The sequence below is a fragment of the Entelurus aequoreus genome, linkage group LG17, assembly GCF_033978785.1.
Source record: "Entelurus aequoreus isolate RoL-2023_Sb linkage group LG17, RoL_Eaeq_v1.1, whole genome shotgun sequence".
NCBI classification, from domain to species: domain Eukaryota; kingdom Metazoa; phylum Chordata; class Actinopteri; order Syngnathiformes; family Syngnathidae; genus Entelurus; species Entelurus aequoreus.
The window spans coordinates 11,667,679-11,691,643 of NC_084747.1; the positions used below are offsets into that span (position 1 = coordinate 11,667,679).

At 40.5% G+C, this 23,965-nt stretch overlaps 1 protein-coding gene across 1 annotated transcript in view; it reads right to left on the reverse strand.

Annotated features, from left to right (window-relative positions):
* Nucleotides 1-1,692: 1,692 nt before the first annotated feature.
* LOC133632099 (zinc finger protein 568-like) overlaps nucleotides 1,693-23,965 on the reverse strand; it is a 60,576-nt gene continuing 38,303 nt past the window's right edge. Inside the window, exons 4-5 of the mRNA XM_062024336.1 lie at nucleotides 8,437-8,712; nucleotides 1,693-3,499 (exon numbers count right to left, since the gene is read on the reverse strand). Coding sequence (XP_061880320.1) covers nucleotides 2,505-3,499; nucleotides 8,437-8,712 — 1,271 coding nt within the window. The 3' untranslated portion in view covers nucleotides 1,693-2,504. The remainder of the gene's footprint in view (nucleotides 3,500-8,436; nucleotides 8,713-23,965) is intronic.

The following is a 23,965-nucleotide window of genomic DNA, read 5'->3' on the forward strand; positions in this document are numbered from 1 at the left end:
TCGTTGATAGTTTCACTCCAACGCAGTGTTGGGCCGTCAGGACCAGCAAGGCCTTCTCTGCTGGCCTAACATTAACCAGAAATCATCATCATAATTAAAGATAAAAGTATTTTTTTAATTTACTTTCCCTAAATATGTAAAAGTATTCATATTCTCTTCATGTCATATTATGCTCCTTCCAGTGCTGTTGTTTTTAGGTTAGAGTTTGCATCCAATCACGATAATTACACTTCCTGTCATAGTACATTGCAAAAGAACCCATCCTCCTTAGGCTAAGTGTTCCTTTTGTTGGGAGCTTTATATTATTTAGTACACGGCCAGGAGTGTTTTCTTTATGCCATTTTTATTCACGTTAAACTAGCGCGGTCGAGTAGGTCAAAGAAAACTGCAAAACCCGCACACATCGTCACTAAATATGAACAGCGTGTTGCATATTTTATCTTGAGAGTTTATTGTCTTCTTAGGCTTTCACAAACTTTCTTACCTTAGCTCGGCTCATCCGACTTCTTCATTCAGTGTGTGTTGGAAATGTTCTTGTATGAGTAATCAAATTAAATTGTCTTTGTCATCTTTATTGAAGGCACTACTCACACACGTGACAAGCATTAGTTGTTCTTTTGTACACTGAACACAGGACGGGGGGGGGGGGGGGGGGGGGGGAAGCACCGACCGTTAGACAATGGGGCCCTGTTAACTTGAATGGAGAAGTGCTACTTTCAAAATGTGCTTAGCACACAGTAATACTGCAAAGGTACATAAATGTTTTCCATCACAAGTGCACCGGGCTTTGAGGAGTCGGAGACCGCTGCGAGCTTTGGATTGAACTCCTGTTTGGCCCCCGGTGATGCTTTGTGTTGTATAGCACTGTGCTGCGTTTCACATCAATTAAAAAATATATATTGTAATAAGTAGATGAGGGGAAGCCTCCAAAATATTTTTTTGTCAGGTTCAAACACTGATGACATCTATTAAACAAGACAAGAAGCAAAGAATTAAACAGAGACATAATTAAATGTGGCTCAATTTGAGGAGAGACGCCTGGACACTGTACCCTTGGACAGTGTCTCAGCACGCTCTGGCGAAAGATTGTACGCCTCCTTCTTTTATTTGGACCTTCCCTGACCACATGGCAACAGCTGCTTCCAAAGGGACGGGGTCATACACAGCCATCGCCTTTGATTACAAAACAGTTGAAAAAGAGGTTCGTGAAAGAGTTCAAAAGAGGTTCGTAAAAGAGTTCAAAAGAGGTTCGTAAAAGAGTTAAAAAAGAGTCCGTAAAAGAGTTCAAAACGAGGTGTCTGGAAATTGGGCAGATCCTGCTTTCTCTCCGCTTGGTAGTTCTTGGGTTAAAACAATATCTTTCTGTTGATTACAATACATGAAAGAAACAGAACACCTTCATGTTGCTTCCCCCCCTACACAGTTGACTTTTACAAGCCTTCTTTCTTGGTAGGTTCAAAGACATGTTTTGGCTTCTCGCCGGGAACTCATTGAAACACAAAGTTTTTGTGATAACTTAGATACAATTATTCTAACAATTTTGGATTGGAATCCCAGTCTGGGTGGTGAGACTATGTTTTACAGAAGGCAAAAATATTAAAATAATATAATAAATAATAATAATAATAAAATATTCTAAATGTTGAAAGTCCCAAACCCAAGAAGTTAAATAGAGACGGTCAAAGGCACAGTTCAGGGCGAGTTTTATTTTAGAGAATAAAGTCCAGAAAACTCATCCGACATGCAAAATACATCCACTTTTAGCGTTAGATGGAGAGAAAGAGAGTAAATAGTAACAGCTGTTCTGATTGGGTGAAGGTATAGCCCCTCCCCTAGGGTTTCAATAGTCATAAATTGTTCTTTATGGCCTTTACATTACAAGGGTGCCATCTGCTGTGCAAAGAGAGGTACTGACCGGGCCTTTACAAACTTCTAGTCCATTTTATTACCTTCGTGTTACACAAGCTGGCCGTCATCCTGTTCTAATAGTCTAAAAACTTGAATGAAGGAGAAGTTCAAAATACTTACAGTAGTATATAAAATAAATATATTTTGAAAAATAGTTTATATATTTATTTAAAATAATATTATTTTTTTTATAGCCAAACACGTTTTATAACCCGATGCATAATTAAGTAGAAAATGATATATCAATATGCAATATATAGGTAAAGGGCGTCTTCACACGATCACAAGAATAAACATAATTTCACTAATGTACAAAATAAGAATAAATTAAGATATTTTAGTGTACATTAAAAAATGCGTATTTATTTTGTGTGTGTGTGATGTTATTGCTGTTTTAATTTCTTCAAGTCGACCCACAAAGCGATATGCTCATACTTCTAGCAGCACGCTGACTCGGAACTCATGAGGGAATCTGCTGTCGTACTCACTTCCTCAAATGTAGCGTTACACTTCTAAGACTGCTGTTGTACTCACTTCCTCAAATGTAGCGTTACACTTCTAAGACTGCTGTTGTACTCACTTCCTCAAATGTAGCGTTACACTTCTAAGACTTGACAATCTTTTGTGTCTCTGTTGTGAGTCAGCGTGTGAGCCGTCAAACTTTTCTTATACGAATAACTTTTGCCGCAAACTAAACAACTAAAGGGTTTTTCTCCTGTGTGCGTTGTCATGTGTGAGACCATATTTACCTTCTGGGTGAATCTTTTGCCACATATTGAGCAACAAAAGGGTTTCTCGCCTGTGTGCGTGTGCATGTGTCGAGTCAAATTGCACTTATAAGAAAAGCTTTCGCCACAAACTGAGCAAGCGAACGTTTTCTCCCCCGTGTGCGGTAGCGATGTTGCGTTTTGAGAGAATTGTGTCCCACAAGCGTGGGAAATAATCGTTTTTTCTCCTGCGTGCGTATGCATGTGGCGGGTCAAATTGCACTTATAAGAAAAGCTTTCGTCGCAAACTGAGCATTTAAAAGGTTTTTCTCCGGTGTGCGTTCTCATGTGTGACGCCATGTTTGTCTTCTGGGAGCAACTTTTACCGCAAACTGAGCATCTAAAGGGTTTTTCTCCAGTGTGTGTCAGCAAGTGTCGGGTTAAATGGCGCTTATTAGAAAAGCTTTTACTACAAGCGGAACAATTGAAAGGTTTTTCTTCTGTGTGTGTTGTCATGTGTACAATCCAATGTCTCTTAAGAGAAAAGTTTTTCGCACAAATTGAGCAGGTCAAACATTTTGTTTTCGAGCATTCAGAGTGTTTGTTGTCAGTGTGAGTCCTCATATCACCTTTACAGTCTGTGTCGCTGCTCAAAGGGTCTTGGGCGTTGTCCTTGTCTTCATCCTCAGGAGAGTGTGACGTTGTGTCGTCACCAACCGACAGTGGAGCCAAGAGGTTGTATGCTTGTGGTTGGTCTTCATCGTCTTCAACCTTCATCGAGACGACAGTCAGGTCAGCCTCTTCTGGCTCGAGAAGACACTCTCCCTCCTCAGGGGGCTGGAACTCCTCCTCTTCTTCTTTAATGTGGGGGGGCCGCTGCTTGTCTGCAGGACACAAACACACTTGAACTCAGACACGTCCAATGTTACAAAGCCCATCAAATGCAACGCCCAAGCTGCCATTGGTGTGTTTTGTTGGCTCGTTAAACGGATGTGTTGCAAATGGTCAATACTGCACATTCAAGTGTCGATCAGATACAGAGGAAACACAGATTGCAGACACAAATTGTTAGAATAATTGTATCTAAGTTATCCCAAAAACTTTGTGTTCCAATGAGTTCCCAGCGAGAAGCAAAAACATGTCTTTGAACCTACCAAGAAGGCTTGTAAAAGTCCACTGTGTAGGATGGAAGCAACATGAAAGGCCTACTGAAAGCCACTACTACCAACCACGTAGTCTGATAGTTTATATATCAATGATGAAATCTTAACATTGCAACACATGCCAATACGGCCGGGTTAACTTATAAAGTGACATTTTAAAATTCCCGCCACACTTCCGGTTGAAAAACTCCTTTGGATATGATTTATGCGCGTGACGTCACAAAAGCAACGGAAGTGGTTGGACCCCATCGGACCCGATAGAAAAGCCTCTTGTTTTCTTCGACAAAATCCCACAGTATTCTGGACATCTGTGTTGGTGAATCTTTTGCAATTTGTTTAATGAACAATGGAGGCTGCAAAGAAGAACGTTGTAGGTGCGATCAATCGGTGTATTAGCGGCTAAGTACAATACTGTAATATCTGTGATATTTGCATTAGTGTACTGTGTCTTTAAGGGTTTGGGGAACGCGCATGCGCGAGTGAGTTGGCGGAGAACTTGAGTGTGTGTGAGCGTGACTTTTGGCAAACAGCAGCTCGTGTATGTGTGTGCGTTACTTTTTGAACTACAACCAGTTACCGCTTGTTAATAAAGCGATTGAGCAATTTGTTTAATGGACAATGGAGACTGCAAATAAGAAAGTTGGAGCCGGTGGAGCGGCGGACTACAGCAACAGCAACACCAGGAGGTTGTGTTGTGTTTTGAGCAGGATAACAGACGCACTACGGTGAGTCTAGCTTTGGATTCCAAACATTTGATCGCTTGCCCGTACGTGCGTGTCGATATGTGCATGTGACGTACGTAACTTTGGGGAAATATATGTTTCTTGCCGACTCTGATGGCGGCCGGGGTGTCGTCAAAAGCGTACAACGCCCGCCGCCGCATCTAAGTTAGCTACGCAGCTAGGTTAGCTTCTGTCTTTTTAGCTTCGCCAAGCGGAATATTATTAATCGTGTATTTACATGTTCATGGTTTAATAGTATTATTGATCTTCTGTCTATCCATCCAGTCAGGTTTTTTTTTGATTTAGTTTCTATCTGCATTTGAGACTGACGCTATCGCGTTGGCTACGCAGCTAGGTTAGCTTCTGTTTTTTTAGCTTCGCCAAGCGGAATATTATTAATCGTGTATTTACATGTTCATGGTTTAATAGTATTATTGATCTTCTGTCTATCCATCCAGTCAGGGTTTTTTTTATTTAGTTTCTATCTGCATTTGAGACTGCTATGCTATCACGTTGGCAACGCAGCTAGGTTAGCTTCTGTTTTTTTAGCTTCGCCAAGCGGAATATTATTAATCGTGTATTTACATGTTCATGGTTTAATAGTATTATTGATCTTCTGTCTATCCATCCAGTCAGGGTTTTTTTAAATTTAGTTTCTATCTGCATTTGAGACTGACGCTATCGCGTTGGCTACGTAGCTAGGTTAGCTTCTGGTTTTTTTTTAGCTTCGCCAAGCGGAATATTATTAATCGTGTATTTACATGTTCATGGTTTAATAGTATTATTGATCTTCTGTCTATCCATCCAGTCAGGTTTTTTTTTAATTTAGTTTCTATCTGCATTTGAGACTGCTGCTATCAAGTTGGCTACGTAGCTAGGTTAGCTTCTATTTTTTTTAGCTTCGCAAAGCTGAATTATTAATCGTGTATTTACATGTTCAGTCACTGTGAATGTCCATTTCGCGTTCTCGACTCTCATTTTCAAGAGGATATAGTATCTGAGGTGGTTTAAAATACAAATCCGTGATCCACAATAGAAAAAGGAGAGAGTGTGGAATCCAATGAGCCAGCTTGTACCTAAGTTACGGTCAGAGCGAAAAAAGATACGTCCATCACTGTCTCTCAAGTCCTTCACTGTAACGTTCCTCATCTACGAATCTTTCATCCTTGCTCAAATTAATGGGGTAATCGTCACTTTCTCGGTCTGAATCTCTCTCGCTCCATTGTAAACAACGGAAAATTGTGAGGAATATTACCTCCTCTGACGTCACACTACTTCCGGTACAGGCAAGGCTTTTTTTATCAGCGAGCAAAAGTTGCGAACTTTATCGTCGATTTTCTCTACTAAATCCTTTCAGCAAAAATATGGCAATATCGCGAAATGATCAAGTATGACACATAGAATGGATCTGCTATTCCCGTTAAAATAAAATTAAATCATTTCAGTAGGCCTTTAAAAAAAGAAGAAAAAAAGAAGTAACTAATAGTTACTTTTCACAGTAACGCATTACTTTTTGATGTAAGTAACTGAGTTAGTAACTGAGTTACTTTTGAAATGAAGTAACTAGTAACTGTAACTAGTTACTGGTTTTCAGTAACTAACCCTACACTGATCGTGACATGGCCTAAACCAGGGGTCACCAACGCGGTGCCCGCGGGCACCAGGTAGCCCGTAAGGACCAGATGAGTAGCCCGCTGGCCTGTTCTAAAAATAGCTCAAATAGCAGCACTTACCAGTGAGCTGCCTCTATTTTTTAAATTTTATTTATTTACTAGCAAGCTGGTCTCGCTTTGCTCGACATTTTTAATTCTAAGAGAGACAAAACTCAAAAAGAATTTGAAAATCCAAGAAAATATTTTAAAGACTTGGTCTTCACTAACTGACAAAGAAACAGATAACAGATTTGGTGTCCAGTTCAAAGTGTGACATCATTTATTTAAAAATTTGAGAGTTGACTTTTGTATTTGACATGAGTTATTATTTGTACAAACATGGTGCAAAGTAATTCATGATTTGTTCAAAAATGTTAGTGGCTAGCTAGTTAAAATGGGATATTGTGATTTCACAAGACTGTCTTAGAAGTGATCATTTGAAAATGTTCAATTTGAAAAATGTGCACTTAGAGAAAAATATAAAAATAAAGTGTTGCATATTGATATTTATCTGTTTCTATATATATTTATTGTGAGAAATCATTAAGATGATCAGTGTTTCCACAAAGATAAATATCATTAATTATTAATAATAACAGAGTTAAAGGCCTACTGAAATGACATTTTATTTAAACGGGGATAGCAGATCCATTCTATGTGTCATACTTGATCATTTTGCGATATTGCCATATTTTTGCTGAAAGGATTTAGTAGAGAACAACGTCGATAAAGTTTGCAACTTTTGGTCGCTGATAAAAAAAAACCTTGCCTGTACCGGAAGTAGCGTGACGTTGTCAGTTGTTCACTCCCTCATATTTGCCTATTGTTTTCAACGCAGCTAGAGCTATTCGGACCATTACCCCATTAATTTGAGCGAGGATGAAAGATTTGTGGATGAGGAACGTTAGAGTGACGGACTAGAATGCAGTGAAATACATATTTTTTTTCGCTCTGACCGTAACTTAGGTACAAGCTGGCTCATTGGATTCCACACTCTCTCCTTTTTCTATTGTGGATCACGGATTTGTATTTTAAACCACCTGGGATACTATATCCTCTTGAAAATGAGAGTCGAGAACGCCAAATGGACATTCAGTGCCTTTTATCTCCACGACAATACATCGGCGAAACGCTTTAGCTACGAGCTAACGTGATAGCATCGTGCTTTAACTGCATATAGAAACAAAAAAAATAAACCCCTGACTGGAAGGATAGATAGAAAATCAACAATACTATTAAACCGTGGACATGTAAATACACGGTTAATGCTTTCCAGGCTGGCGAAGGTTAACAATGCTGTGCTAACGACGCCATTGAAGCTAACTTAGCAACCAGACTGCACAGAGCTATGCTAAAAACATTAGCTCTCCACCTACGCCAGCCAGCCTTCATCTGCTCATCAACACCCGTGCTCACCTGCGTTCCAGCGATCGACGGAAGGACGAAGGACTTCACCCGATGCGTTTGGCGGCCCAGAGACGTAGGAAGTCAAGGTGAGGTCACCGGCTAGCGCGTCTGCTCTCCAACAAAGTCCTCCTGGTTGTGTTGCTGTAGTCCGCTGCTAATACGCCGATCCCACCTACAACTGTCTTCTTTGCAGCCTTCATTGTTCATTAAACAAATTGCAAAAGATGTCCAGAATACTGTGGAATTATGAAATGAAAACAGAGCTTTTTGTATAGGATTCTACGGGGTACCATAACTTCCGTTGAACCGACTACGTCACGCGCATACGTCATCATACCGCGACGTTTCAGCCGGATATTTCCCGGGAAATTTAAAATGTCACTTTATAAGTTAACCCGGCCGTATTGGCATGTGTTGCAATGTTAAGATTTCATCATTGATGTATAAACTATCAGACTGCGTGGTCGCTAGTAGTGGCTTTCAGTAGGCCTTTAAAGGTAAATTGAGCACATTGGCTATTTCTGGCAATTTATTTAAGTGTGTATCAAACTGGTAGCCCTTCGCATTAATCAGTACGCAAGAAGTAGCTCTTGCTTTCAAAAAGGTTGGTGACCCCTGGCCTAAAAATATCCACATATTAATAAAAAGGCCAGGCCTAACACAAAGCATTTTTTTTTTTTTTTTTAAAACATAAGAAAATTGAAAAATACTTCTGACCCTATACTGATACCTTAAATGGATCAATAAAACCTAGTCTGTATTTTGGATTCATCCGTCTATCACGAGCAGGTTGGATATGGTGGGAGAGATGATTAACTCCTAAAACAAAAACATGTTGAACCTCTCAGTAGAAGATAAGTAACACGTAAACAAATACCTTCAAAATATAAAACATTTGGAGTATTTCTAGCAGCTTCCAGTTGTTGTCGATGTCGCTCCTTCTCCTCTCGTGTTCTAGAAAGTTCCTCCTCGTACGACGCAGTCGTTCTTTCAAACAGCGCGAAAATGTCATCGGCCGCCGCCAATAATCTCTCCCTGATCAACTCTTTCAACATTTTGAATCTTTCTACTCGACAAAAGGTCGCCTCGGCCGTGGTCAGCTTGCTAACTTCTGCTTTCGTTTTCTTCGAGGAGATTTGACGGAAGTGACGTCACACCACTGCCACCTTGCGGCGATATTGAACGCATACTTGAACGTAACAATATAATGTTACGTTTAATAATACACATTAATTGTTAAGGAAGACAGATGTAAAAATGCATAAATATTTTTGGACACGATGGCGCGCCTGCGCACCAATTGCTTGCCACCCATAGACATGTTGTAAGGGTACGCAGCATGGAGCGCTACTGCCTACTGGCGCTGACGAGACGCGGGGCCGCCATCTTGGAGTGGTGATCCGCTCCACTCAGTGCTATTCATTTGGCAGGAGCAATGAACTGTCAGCGCATTTCATTCATCTTACCTCACTGAATACCACTGATTTTCACGCCCTTTTTTTGTCATACATGTAGCCATAGGTGGATTAATGACCGGGCCTACCGGGCCCAGGCCCAGGGGGCCAGAGGCCCCAAGGGGCCAGGCCAACTTGGCCCCGCGGCCGCGACCCAAGCAAAACTACTTTTGCAAAAATAATAATCTTAAGCCCCAAGGGGCCAGGCCAACTTGGCCCCGCGGCCATGATCCATAGAGGGTAAGAGGCCCCAAGGGGCCAGGTCAACTTGGCCCCGCGGCCGCGACCCACAGAGGGCCAGAGGCCCCAAGGGGCCAGGCCAACATGGCCCCGCGGCCATGATCCATAGACGGTCAGAGGCCCCAAGGGGCCAGGCCAACTTGGCCCCGCGGCCACGATCCATAGAGGGTCAGAGGCCCCAGGGGGCCAGGTCAACTTGGCCCCGCGGCCACGATCCATAGACGGTCAGAGGCCCCAAGGGGCCAGGCCAACTTGGCCCCGCGGCCACGACCCACAGAAGGCCAGAGGCCCCAAAGGGCCAGGCCAACTTGGCCCCGCGGCCGCGAGCCACTGAAGGCCAGAGGCCCCAAGGGGCCAGGTCAACTTGGCCCCGCGGCCACGATCCATAGAGGGTAAGAGGCCCCAAGGGGCCAGGTCAACTTGGCCCCGCGGCCGCGACCCACAGAGGGCCTGAGGTCCTAAGGGGTCAGGCCAACTTGGCCCCGCGGCCATGATCCATAGAGGGCCAGAGGCCCCGAGGGGTCAGGCCAACTTGGCCCCGATCCATAGAGGGTCAGAGGCCCCAAGGGGCCAGGCCAACTTGGCCCCGCGGCCACGACCCACAGAGGCCCCAAGGGGCCAGGCAAAATTGGCCCCGCGGCCATGATCCACAGAGGGCCAGAGGCTCTCAATCATTATTATCAAAGCTAATTCTCAAATTGGATGGATCACACAACCTCACTCACATATTCTTTATCAATTATTAAAGGTTGTTTCTGAATTTTGATCACAGAACTTAATGCAAATATTCTTGATTGATTGACAAAGCTCATTCTCAAATTTTGATTACACAACCTTACTCTGACAAATTATCATTATCAAAAAGCTCTATCTCGAATTTGGATCACAGAATCTCACTCAAGTATTCTTAGCTGTGCCCCTCCCCCATCGAGTCTTTCATAAACCGGTCTGTTCTTTTAGAATCTCCTCATTTGGTATTTTGAACTCGTGAGAGACTGCTCAAAATTTGGTTTCCTTTCCCTCAGTTCAGACTCAGAGATAATTTGAAATCATTCAACAAGAAGTTTAACGCGCGCACACACACACACACACACACACACTTGAGTTGAGCATTACTTGGAAATTCTTATATTTTCCATTTTGCTGTTATTATCAGCATCTTCCCATTTTGTCCTTTTCTTTCGAGAAAGTTTACAGTCTGACATTTGTCACTGCTGTCAGTTAATAACTTTTTGGTCTTTGACCCATTTTGTCATTTTCTCGATTCGATCGTCACTGACCACTCTCTCCTGTCTGGCAGACATCGTTGCTGCCATCATAGCTAGCAAGCTGCCTGCAGCGGGTCATCCCTATGTTCCCCGTCCCTATGTTACCCGGGTCCTATGTTCCCCTCTACCGGGGAACTAAGGACCCTTTTTAAAAAAAAGGGTTCTATGTTCCCCGCTGCGGGGAACGTACAACACTTTTTCCAGAAAAGGGTTCTATGTTCCCCGCTGCTTCCAATGCGCGACTAAGTAAGACGCACGCAGACACGCATGACAGAGACGCGTTTAAGTTGTCGAAGGAAGGAAGTTCGCGTTTGAGTTGCTCTATCTGCTGCCGCACGCCCTGTGACAGGTTAGGTTTAGGGATGGTTTTGGTCAGGGCACAATTTCGCCAAAAAAGTGCTCCACAACGCCCTGTGACAGGTTAGGTTTAGGGATAGTTTTGGTCAGGGCACAATTTCGCCAAAAAAAAGTGCTCCACAACGCCCTGTGACAGGTTAGGTTTAGGGATGGTTTTGGTCAGGGCACAATTTCGCAATTTCGCCAGATACAATGCAGGGAACATAGGACCCTTTTTTAGAAAAAGGGTCCTAAGTTCCCCGGTCGCATACAAAGACCCAGGAACAACCGGGGAACATAGGACCCGGGGAACATAGGACCCGGGGAACATAGGCACGCTCCCGCCTGCAGATAGCAACATTTTGGTGTCCTTTGGGAAAATATTTAGAAAGAAGACAAAAGTACACACAGTTGTACAACTATTATCTTTATGATCTTTTTTTTGTTAGTTTCTCTGTTACTGTGTGTGGCCAATTAAGCGACTTTTGGCCATACCTGGCTGGTGACATTTAGCGACTTTCTGGTTGATGTTAAGATTAATAATAGCAACAGTTCTCTTCATCTTAATGCAATTTATTGTGTCTGTCTCTCCACATTTTGCCATTAGGTACTTTGAGCTCTTGTTGGTCAGTCACTCTAAGGTACATTGTTGCTGCCATCATAGCTAGCAAGCTGCCTGCAGATAGCGACATTTTGGTGTCCTTTGAGAAATATTAAGAAAGAAGACAAAAGTACAAGACATTGTACGATTACTATCTTTTTAAAATTATTTGTTTCACTGTGTGATTGACCGACTTTGCCGCTAGATTTCGCGTCTTTTGGCCATACCTGGCTAGCGACTAAAAACATCATTTAGCGACTTTTTGGTTGTGAAGATAAGTGGTAAAAGCAGATCTTCCTGTTGGTCTTCCCACATTTTGCCATTTGGTACTTTGCACTCTTCTTGGTCACTCCAAGGCATTTGTCCCTGCCTTCAGCTAGTCACGTGGCTCTTTTGGAATATATTTCACTGTAATTGGCTCTCTCTCTCTCTTTCTCCTCAGTACAAATCAGCCTGTTCCCTTGCCATTCATCACTGACCACTCTGCTCTCCTGTCTGTCAGACATTATTGCTGCTTGCAGATAGCTTGGGGTCCTTAGAGAAAATATCAGAAGAGAAAAGTACACAATTATCTTAATTATCTTTTTTATTCAGTCAGTCCTTCAGTGAGTCCCAGTGTGTTGGCGATTAAGCAACGTTGGCATTCAATTAGCGACTTTTGGCCATACATGGCTGGCGACTCAAAAAACTAGAAAAAAAGTACAAAAAGTTGTACAATTAATATCTTTATTATCCTTAATTCCCCTGAATCCTAGAGTGTGTTGCAATTAAGCAACTTTGCTGCTAGGTTTAGCGACTCTTGTTTTGGGCATACCTGGCTAGCGACTACAAACATTATTCAGCAACTTTTTGGCTGTTAAGATTAACGTTAATAAATTAAATCCTAATACAATTTATTGTGTTGGTCTCGCCATCTTGCTATTAGGTACTTTGAATTCTTGTTGGTCTCTGCTAAGGTATCTGGCTGTTGTCTTTGCCTTCAGTTAGTCACTTGGCTCTGGAATATATTTAACTGTACTTGGCTCTCTCTTTCTCCTCAGTACAAATCAGTCTGTTCCCTTGCCATTTAGACATTTTCTTGATTGGATCATCACTGACCACTCTGCTCTCCTGCTGTCTATCAGACATTGTTGCTCCCATCATAGCTAGCAAGCTGCCTTGGTGTCCTTTGTGAAAATATTTAGATAGAAGACTAAAGTGCACAAAGGTGTACAATTATTATCTTTTCAAAATATTTGTTTCACTGTCAGTGTGATTGACCGACTTTGCCGCTAGATTTCGCGTCTTTTGGCCATACCTGGCTAGCGACTGAAAACATCATTTAGCAACTTTTTGGTTGTGAAGATAAGAGGTAAAAGCAGATCTGCCTGTTGGTCTTTCCACATTTTGCCATTTGGTACTTTGCACTCTTGTTGGTCACTCCAAGGCATTTGTCCCTGCCTTCAGCTAGTCACTTGGCTCTTTTGGAATATATTTCACTGTAATTGGCTCTCTCTCTCTTTCTCCTCAGTACAAATCAGTCTGTTCCCTTGCCATTTAGACATTTTCTTGATTCGATCATCACTGACCACTCTGCTCTCCTGCTGTCTATCAGACGAATCAGTTGATTCTCTGCTCTCAATTGTCTATGCTAGTAAGCTGTTATTCTCTGCTTTGGAGTGTTGATGCTGGGTTGCTAGTTTTCTAAATCACCTCACACACTTGAAGGAAGCAGCACCGATCATAAACACACAAACAAACTCACACACACACACACACACACACACACACACACACACACACACACACACACACACACACACACACACACACACACACACACACACACACATAGTTGGTTTATCTGTTGTGATAGGCAAAGAGCCAATGTGCAAAGAAAGAAGGGAAATATGTATCATAAACGTTTAAGTGGAGGAGCTAGAAAAAAAATTCAGCAAGAAAAGAAAAAAAAGGAATCAGTTTTACTTGAGAGTGTTCCAAATATCTCCAGCTTCTTCAGTACAAAGACATCTGCTGAAAGCAATTCTATAAATGCTACTGCAAATTCAGCTAAGGTTAGCAATGCACCTGAGCTAGCATGTAGCTCCCAAGATCCTGAGACCACTACAAGTGTAGACACTGAACCAAATGCTTCTGATGCTTATGATTCAACCAATTCAGCAGTAGCCAGTTGCTCGGATGAATGTGAGGTCACTGCACCTCTGGACAGCATAGAAAATGAGCTGAATCTTTCTTCAACACCATCTACAGTGACAACTCTACCTAGTGATCCCGCTAAATGGGCTGAGACCCTCACTGAGTCAATGAAGGAAGTTCTTATTCAAAGAGGTGCAAAATCATTTCACAACCGTCACAGCCATTATCCAGCTTCTGTGAGGAACAGTGGGCTAGGAGGCAAAACCCGATGCCTAAACAATGAACATTTTACTTCACACTTGCCCAATGGACAACGAGTACAAAGAGAGTGGCTGATGTACTCTCCCTCTACTGGTAATGTTTACTGCTTTGCATGCAAACTGTTTTCCCCAAAAACGCATTCTTTTGTGACAGGCTATTGTGATTGGAAACACTCAGAAAGATTTGGTGAACATGAGCGAAGTGCTGAGCACATAACCTGCATGCAAGCAGTCTTGAACCGCGCCAAAGGTGCCACAGTTGATGCAGACCTGTTCAAACAGTTTCAGGCAGAGAGCAGCTATTGGAGGCAGGTGTTACAAAGAGTTGTTGCAGTCATTAAATTCCTTGCAGAAAGGGGCCTTGCATTTAGGGGTAAAAATGAATCGTTAGGGTCTCCTCTCAATGGGAACTACCTTGGTATTCTGGAGGTCCTGGCTGAATTTGATCCCTTTCTAAAGGATCACATCAGAAAGTTTGGGCAGATGGGTCGAGGTAATACCTCATATCTGTCCTCCACCATTTGTGAGGAATTCATTGAATTGATGGGTGCAAAAACCAAACAGGCTATAGCAGATGAACTGCAAGCAAGCAAATACTACTCTATCATTGTGGATTCAACCCCAGATTTATCTCATGTGGACCAATTGACATTCATATTCCGTTTTGTTAGCAAAGAGGGCAGTGTTGTTGAACGCTTTGTGGGTTTTGAGCCCATTACTAGCCATACAGGTGAAAGTTTGGCTAACTGTGTCATGTCTGTGTTGGAAAATCTAGGGTTAGAGCTGTCAAATTGCAGGGGGCAGGCTTATGATAATGCCAGCAACATGTCAGGGAGGTATAATGGGTTGCAGGCTCACTTAAAGAAAAGCAACCCATTAATACACTATATTCCATGTGCAGCTCACTCTTTGAATTTGGTGGGAGTCAACAGCATTGACAGATGTGGAAATGAAGTCTCTAAGTATTTTGACTTGATTCAGTCTATTTACAACTTCACAACTGCATCCACACACCGATGGGACAGGGTATTTGGCAATTCCAACATAGATCTCACACTTAAAGCTTTATCCAACACGCGTTGGAGTTGCCGTGCAGAATCTACCAAAGCACTGTGGCAGAACTACAGTAAAATAAAAGCAGCACTACAGGTTATTTCCACTGATGACACAGAGAAACGAGACACACGAACTGAAGCTGACAGTCTAGTGCGGAAGCTGGATTCACTTGAGATGGCCTTCATGGCAGGCTTTTGGGACACTGTTCTGTCCAGATTTCAGGCCACAAGTCTGCAACTTCAAAAAGCAGACATGGACCTTGGTACAGCAGTTAGATTGCTGGAATCTCTGCGCACCTTTGTTCTCTCCCAAAGAGATCTATTTGATCATTTTGAGCAGAAAGCCTTAAACATGTTGGGTGGCACCCCATCTTACAGGGCTGAACGGACGAGGAAACGTAAAAAGTTTGCTGATGAATCAGCATCCCCAGATGTTGTGCTTGAGGGAAGGCAACTGTTTCAAATAGAGACATTTATTGCCTCTATTGATCAACTGAGTTCAAGCCTTAATCACCGTCTGGAGGCCTACAAACATCTGAACAATTTGTTCAGTGTCCTTTTCTCTTTGGATACAGAGTCCAATGCTTCAGTCCTTCACAAGGCCAAGATTCTCACTGAATCATACCCATCTGACCTCAATGAAAGTCTTGGACAGGAGCTTATACAGTTCAAATCTTTTATACAGCTCAACAACACTGATGAGGAGAGGACCCCTTCAGGACTGCTCAAAACAATAATACATTTTGGACTACAGCCTACGTTTCCTAATACATACATTGCGCTACAGATTTTTCTCACTCTACCGGTCAGTAACTGTGAGGGAGAACGCTCATTCTCTCTTTTGTCAAGAGTAAAAAATGAGCTGCGCACAAGAATGACTCAGAAAAGATTAAATGCGTTATCTCTAATGGCAATTGAGAGTGAGCTGACAAGAGAGTTGGACTTCAATGATGTGGTGGATGATTTTGCAAAATTGAAAGCACGAAAGAAACCCCTTGCTTAAAGGTGCACTGTGTAAGATTTTTAGGTTATTTCCAGAATTCACCCATTCACTAATGTTAGGCTACCTGTTTTCATGAATACTTACCACCACCATAAAATTCTAAGTATCCATTATGACTTGGAGAATTGCACTTTTGCCATTTCTGGGAAGTGTCACCTGGATTGTGAAGATAGGATTGACTTTAGGCAGAAGCTTGGTGCTTTCTCTGGCAAACTGAACCTCAAGCTTCATTCTCTGCAGCTTTGCATTCTTGTGCAGACTTTCATCCACAAGGAACTTTTCAACTTCCCCACTATCGTGAAGGGGCCATCAAAAGATTTCAGTGTGTCCAGCATGTCTAGTCTCTTACTCTCCTTTCTTTGAGCCATCTCTTGTTTCTCATCTGCCCTACTCTCGAATTTTGCCTTCATGAATTTACTCCAGTTGAGTTCAACCTCCCTTTTTGCTTGTGCTGCTGCCTTGAAACCTCTGAAGCTCCTGGCTCTTCTGTAAAATTATTGACCTATTGACTGCGTTCAGTGTGCCCAACTTCTTCAGTTTGTAGTCCACCTTGCCACATTGTCTCTCCATCCCAATGTTGTGCACAGGGGTGCCATCAATGTTACTAGCCTGTTCACTGACAGGGTCCATTGGGAAGGTCTCCTCATCCATCCTCTGCCTGGCCAGGACAGTCTTCAGATGGGGCAGCATGAGATCTGTCAGCTGCTTCACTTCATCCAAGTATTCGGCAGCCACGTCTGACACTGAGTTCAGGACATGTCCAGTGCCTGTCCAGCCACTATAGCATTCTTGGAAATGGGCTATCTTGACCTGCATGCAGCCCTTGTACCATGAACTGGCCTACACCTTTCTTTGTGGTGCTCTCCGATGCATGTTATCATTTTACCTTTCTCCTTCTCCTCAAGCTTAACCACAAATAGATACAGACTTTGAGCCTCAATTTGCTGCACAGCTGCCGTTATGCCAATGTGTTTTCCTAAGATATTATTTTATTTTTAATGATAGAAGGGAGGAAAAGGGGGCAAAAATCATGTCCGATTTAGTTTTTTGGGTGGGTTGGAGGGTTTATTTCATGATAGCTACCAACTTCCAATACATAATATCTCTCAAATGACCCAATGCACCATCACTGAAGTGGGCGTAATCATTTTCAAAAATGTTTATTTTTAGGCCATTTATCCCCTCCCCCTGTGTCTGTGTGAAACCTGTGCTTGTCAGTGTCTGTGTGGTATACCTAATAGTGTGTGTGCAGTATGTGCACTCTTCTGTACAGTACAGTGTGCATGTCTGTTCACAGTATACAGTATTTCTTGCATAGTGCGTGCGTGTGTGTGCGCCCACACGCGCGGGGGGTTGAGGGGCCAAGACCATGTCAGGCCCAGGGGGCCAAAATTTCTTAATCCGCCCCTGCATGTAGCTATGATAAAGGACACATGTTTTATTATTCATAGTTTGCTAAACAGTAATAGAATATTCTTATAAGTGACCAGATGTCCCAGATCAAAACTGGGAATATAATCCCAGAGAAGGGTCAGCTATTTTTAAGTTGAAGAAACAATATGATGAGGTTATATATACATGCTACATAAACAATGTATGAATACATTAGATATCTATATATCTTATAGACCGTATCTCTGTTGCTGCAGCAGCAGAGAGTTTATTCTGTCTTGACACTTTGTATTGATATTTTCTATTACATTCTTCCCTTAAATGATCATGTTTACAGTGATTGTTTTATATGTATTTTTTGATGTATGTCGCTTTGGATAAAAGCGTCTGCCAAATACTTCAACATAAACATATATAAACACCTGAAAGTCTTTATATCAGCTAAAACCACCAATCTGTTTCACTGGATTCAGAATAAAACCAAATTCTGTTTTACAATCTTTATCTTCATCATTTATTTCAACTTTATGTTATTCAAGTATGACATTTTTAAATGTAATTAATTTCATTGACAAGCAATTCTATTATGGTCATACTTTTGTTTGCTAGCGGCTACGATTTCAGTACTATAGGCGAGGGCGGACCGACGTCACTTCCGCCTACCAATCCCATAGTAACCAAACTGGCGTTGAAAACAAACCGTTGCCATTACTCTTTAACCTGTCGACCTACGCTGGTTAAACCCGTCATTCTGCCTCCAAAATGCCGAAAAACTGTGTTGTTTTTGGTTGTGCTAACCACAACTGGAAACAGGGAAAACAAAGGTCGTATTTTGTTCTGCCAAAGCGTGATAAAAGCCCACAGAGACGAGACAAATGGCTCGCAGCTTTACACCGGGAAAACGAGGACGGTTCTCCACTCTGGGTTTATTGGTTTTTAAAAACCCAACTGTTAAGTGCAAATTTAAACGAAACCGTTTTCGAAAATAGCCTATACAGGCTATAGACCAGGGGTCACCAACGCGGTGCCCGCGGGCACCAGGTAGCCCGTAAGGACCAGATGAGTAGCCCGCTGGCCTGTTCTAAAAATAGCTCAAATAGCAGCACTTACCAGTGAGTAAATTTTAATTATTTACTAACAAGCTGGTCTCGCTTTGCTCGACATTTTTAATTCTAAGAGAGACAAAACTCAAATAGAATTTGAAAATCCAAGAAAATATTTTAAAGACTTGGTCTTCACTTGTTTAAATAAATTCATTAATTTTTTTTACTTTGCTTCTTATAACTTTCAGAAAGACAATTTTAGAGAAAAAATACAACCTTAAAAATTATTTTAGGATTTTTAAACACATATACCTTTTTACCTTTTCAATTCCTTCCTCTTCTTTCCTGACAATTTAAATCAATGTTCAAGTAAATTAATTGTTTTTATTGTAAAGAATAATAAATACATTTTAATTTAATTCTTCATTTTAGCTTCTGTTTTTTCGACGAAGAATATTTGTGAAATATTTCTTCAAACTTATTATGATTAAAATTTAAAAAAAAAAATCTGGCAAATCTAGAAAATCTGTAGAATCAAATTTAAATCTTATTTCAAAGTCTTTTGAATTTCTTTTAAAAATTTTGTTCTGGAAAATCTAGAAGAAATAATGATTTGTCTTTGTTAGAAATATAGCTTGGTCCAATTTGTTGTATATTCTAACAAAGTGTAGATTGGATTTTAACCTATTTAAAACATGTCATCAAAATTGTAAAATTAATATTAATCAGGAAAAATTACTAATGATGTTCCATAAATTATTTTTTTAATTTTTTCAAAAAGATTCGAATTAGCTAGTTTTTGTCTTCTTTTTTTCGGTTGAATTTTGAATTTTAAAGAGTCGAAATTGAAGATAAACTATGTTTGAAAATGTAATTGTCATTTTTTGCGTGTTTTCTCCTCTTTTAAACCGTTCAATTAAGTGTAAATATCATTAATTATTAATAATAACATAGAGTTAAAGGTAAATTTAGCAAATTGGCTATTTCTGGCAATTTATCTAAGTGTGTATCAAACTGGTAGCCCTTCGCATTAATCACTACCCAAGAAGTAGCTCTTGCTTTCAAAAAGGTTGGTGACCCCTGATGTAGACTATATAGTATATACCGCATGTTATTTTTGTACAACAACAACTTCAGCTGTCGAACGTTATAAGGTACAAATTCAACAAGTACAACATTAGCACGGACGGTATAGCCAAGTTGTGGTTAAGAAGGTGGATTTTTGTTGCTTATATTTACCAGAAACGAAGTGATCCGAACACACGACCCGGGACTTTGGGGGACTCCAGTGAGAACCGTCCTCGTTTTCCCGGTGTAAAGCTGCGAGCCATTTGTCTCGTCTCTGTGGGCTTTTATCACGCTTTGGCAGAACAAAATACGACCTTTGTTTTCCCTGTTTCCAGTTGTGGTTAGCACAACCAAAAACAACACCGTTTTTCGGCATTTTGGAGGCAGAATGACGGGTTTAACCAGCGTAGGTCGACAGGTTAAAGAGTAATGGCAACGGTTTGTTTTCAACGCCAGTCTGGTTGCTATGGCTCGAAGAACCCGTATGTAGCTCAGTTGCCCGGATGTCGGCCCTCACCCATTGAAGATCTTTGCTCATTCTCAACTTTATGGTAATATTCTTTTCACAAAATACAACCAATAGTACGTCAATGTTAAATCTTACTTGTGAAAAGTAATCCCCCTGATTCCTATTTTCAACAGTCCGCTCATTTGAGCAGGAAAACGCTGAACACCATCTTTGTTTACTACTTGTCAACTGTCACTTTAGGCTGCTCGGCGGCTCCTCATCACCACTTCAAGATGGCGGCCCAATTTCTCACGTCACAGCAGCCAATTCTGCGTCTACTTATAAGATGTATACGATTGCTACTACTCTCAAGTTAGTTATTTGGCGTGATCGCCTGTTCCAAACTCCAATCCGTGAGGTGGCGGTAACGCGCCTAAAACAACCAACAAAGAAGAAAATGCGTGAACATTGTTGATCCTAAATCTTATATCATGGTGAACATTATTCATCAAAAATCTGATAAATCTGGTATAGCTCGGTTGGTAGAGTGGCCGTGCCAGCATCTCGAGGGTTCCAGGTTCGATCCCCGCTTCCACCATCCTAGTCACTGCCGTTGTGTCCTTGGGCAAGACACTTTACCCACCTGCTCCCAGTGCCACCCACACTGCTTTAAATGTAACTTAGATATTGGCTTTCACTATGTAAAAGTGCTTTGAGTCACTAGAGAAAAGCGCTATATAAATATAATTCACTTCATATCATGGTGAACATTGTGGATCCTAAATCTGATATCATGGTGAACATTATTAATCCTAAATGTGATATCATTTGAACATTATTGATCCTAAATGTGATACCATGGTGAACATTATTGATCCTAAATCTGATATCATGGTGAAAATTATTGATAATAATCTGATATCATAACTAACATTATTGATCCTAAATTTGATGATATGGTGAACACTATTGATCCTAAATCTGATAACATGGAGAACATTATTGAGCCAAAATCTGACATCATGGAGAACAGTGTCGATCATAAATTTGATATCATGGTGAACATTGTTCATCCTGAATCAGTTATCACGGTGAACATAATTAATCATAAATCTGATATCAAGGTGAACATTATTGATCCCAAATCTGATATAATGGTGAACATTGTTGATCCTAAATCTTATATCATGGTGAACATAATTCATCAAAAATCTGATATCATGGTGAGCATTATTGATCCTAAATCTGACATCATGGAGAACAGTATCTATCATAAATTTGATATCATGAAGAACATTGTTCATCCTAAATCAGATATCATGGTGAACATTGTTCATCCTAAATCAGATATCATGGGGAACATTGTTCATCCTGAATCAGTTATCATGGTGAACATAATGCATCATAAATCTGATATCAAGGTGAACATTATTAATCCTAAATCAGATATCATGGTGAACATTGTTCATCCTAAATCAGATATCATGGTGAACATTGTTCATCCTGAATCAGTTATCATGGTGAACATAATGCATCATAAATCTGATATCAAGGTGAACATTATTAATCCTATATCTGATATGATGGCGAACATTATTGATCCTAAATCTGATATCATAACTAACATTATTGATCCTAAATCTGATATCATAACTAACATTATTGATCCTAAATTTGATGATATGGTGAACACTATTGATCCTAAATCTGATATCATGGAGAACATTATTGATCCTAAATCTGATATCATAACTAACATTATCTGATATCATAGAGAGCATTATTGAGCCAAAATCTGACATCATGGAGAACAGTGTCGATCATAAATTTGATATCATGGTGAACATTGTTCATCCTGTATCAGTTATCATGGTGAACATAATTCGTCATAAATCGAATATCAAGGTGAACATTATTGATCCTAAATCTGATATCATGGAGAACATTATTGAGCCAAAATCTGACATCATGGAGAACAGTGTCGATCATAATTTGATATCATGGTGACATTTGTTCATCCTGTATCAGTTATCATGGTGAACATAATTCATCACAAATCGGATATCAAGGTGAACATTATTGATCCTAAATCTGATATCATGGTGAACATTGTTGTCCCTAAATCTGATATCATGGTGAACATTATTGATCCTAAATCTGATATCATAACTAACATTATTGATCTTAAATTTGATAATATGGTGAATACTATTGATCCTAAATCTGATATCATGGAGAAGATTATTGAGCCAAAATCTGACATCATGGAGAACAGTGTCGATCATAAATTTGATATCATGGTGAACATTGTTCATCCTGAATCAGTTATCGTGGTGAACATAATTAATCATAAATCTGATATCAAGGTCAACATTATTGATCCTAAATCTGATATCATGGTGAACATTGTTGACCCTAAATCTGATATCATGGTGAACATTATTGATCCTAAATCTGATATCATAACTAACATTATTGATCTTAAATTTGATAACATGGTGAATACTATTGATCCTAAATCTGATATCATGGAGAACATTATTGAGCCAAAATCTGACATCATGGAGAACAGTGTCGATCATAAATTTGATATCATGGTGAACATTGTTCATCCTGAATCAGTTATCGTGGTGAACATAATTAATCATAAATCTGATATCAAGGTGAACATTTTTTATCCTAAATCTGATATCATGGTGAACATTGTTGATCCTAAATCTGGTATCATGGTGAACATAATTCATCAAAAATCTGATATCAATGTGAATATTATTGATCCTAAATCTGACATAATGGACAACAGTATCGATCATAAATTTGATATCATGGAACATTGTTCATCCTAAATCAGATATCATGGTGAACAACTTTTCTGTAATATTAATGAGATGTTAAAGGGGTGTTGTTGATCCATGCTCAAACCTCTTTCTTGTTTAGAAGCCACATACAAATTGTAAATGTTATTTATTCGTGCACATAATGAATATTAATAAAGTGTGTGGATGTATTCTTTAAATTTAAATATGTATTTCATATATTCTTGCCTGACAAAAAGTGATTAAAAATAATATTTTGATATTTTGATTGATTGAGACTTTTATTAGTAGGTTGCACAGTGAAGTACATATTCCGTACAATTGACCACTAAATGGTAATACCCCAATAAGTTTTTCAACTTGTTTAAGTCGGGGTCCATTTAAATTGATTCATGATACAGATATATACTATCAGATATACTATCATCATAATACAGTCATCACACAAGATAATCACATTGAATTATTTACATTATTTACAATCAAGGGTGTGGAGGGGGGGGGGGTAGGATATGGACAGCAAGTAGTGGACATAGAGAGAGAGAGAGAGAGAGAGAGAGAGAGAGAGAGAGAGAGAGAGAGAGAGAGAGAGAGAGAGAGAGAGAGAGAGAGAGATCAGAAGGCATAAGAAAAAGAATCTGCATTTGATTGTTTACATTTGATTATTAGCAATCCGGGGAGGGTGTTAGTTTAGGGTTGTAGCTGCCTGGAGGTGAACTTTTATTGCGGTTTTGGAGGAGGATAGAGATGCCCTTTCTTTTACACCTGTTGGGAGTGCATTCCACATTGATGTGGCATAGAAAGAGAATGAGTTAAGACCTTTGTTAGTTCGGAATCTGGGTTTAACGTGGTTAGTGGAGCTCCCCCTGGTGTTGTGGTTATGGCGGTCATTTACGTTAAGGAAGTAGTTTGACATGTACTTCGGTATCAGGGAGGTGTAGCGGATTTTATAGACTAGGCTCAGTGCAAGTTGTTTAACTCTGTCCTCCACCCTGAGCCAGCCCACTTTAGAGAAGTGGGTAGGAGTGAGGTGGGATCTGGGGTGGAGGTCTAGAAGTAACCTGACTAGCTTGTTCTGAGATGTTTGGAGTTTAGATTTGAGGGTTTTGGAGGTGCTAGGGTACCAGGAGGTGCATGCGTAATCGAAAAAGGGTTGAACGAGAGTTCCCGCCAGAATTGACACATCTCATCTCTGCATAATTTACGAGAATATCCTTATGAGCATTACCATTACCTATATCAAAATCAAGTACCTGCTTTACTGTTTACTTGTTAAAGTACCCTTT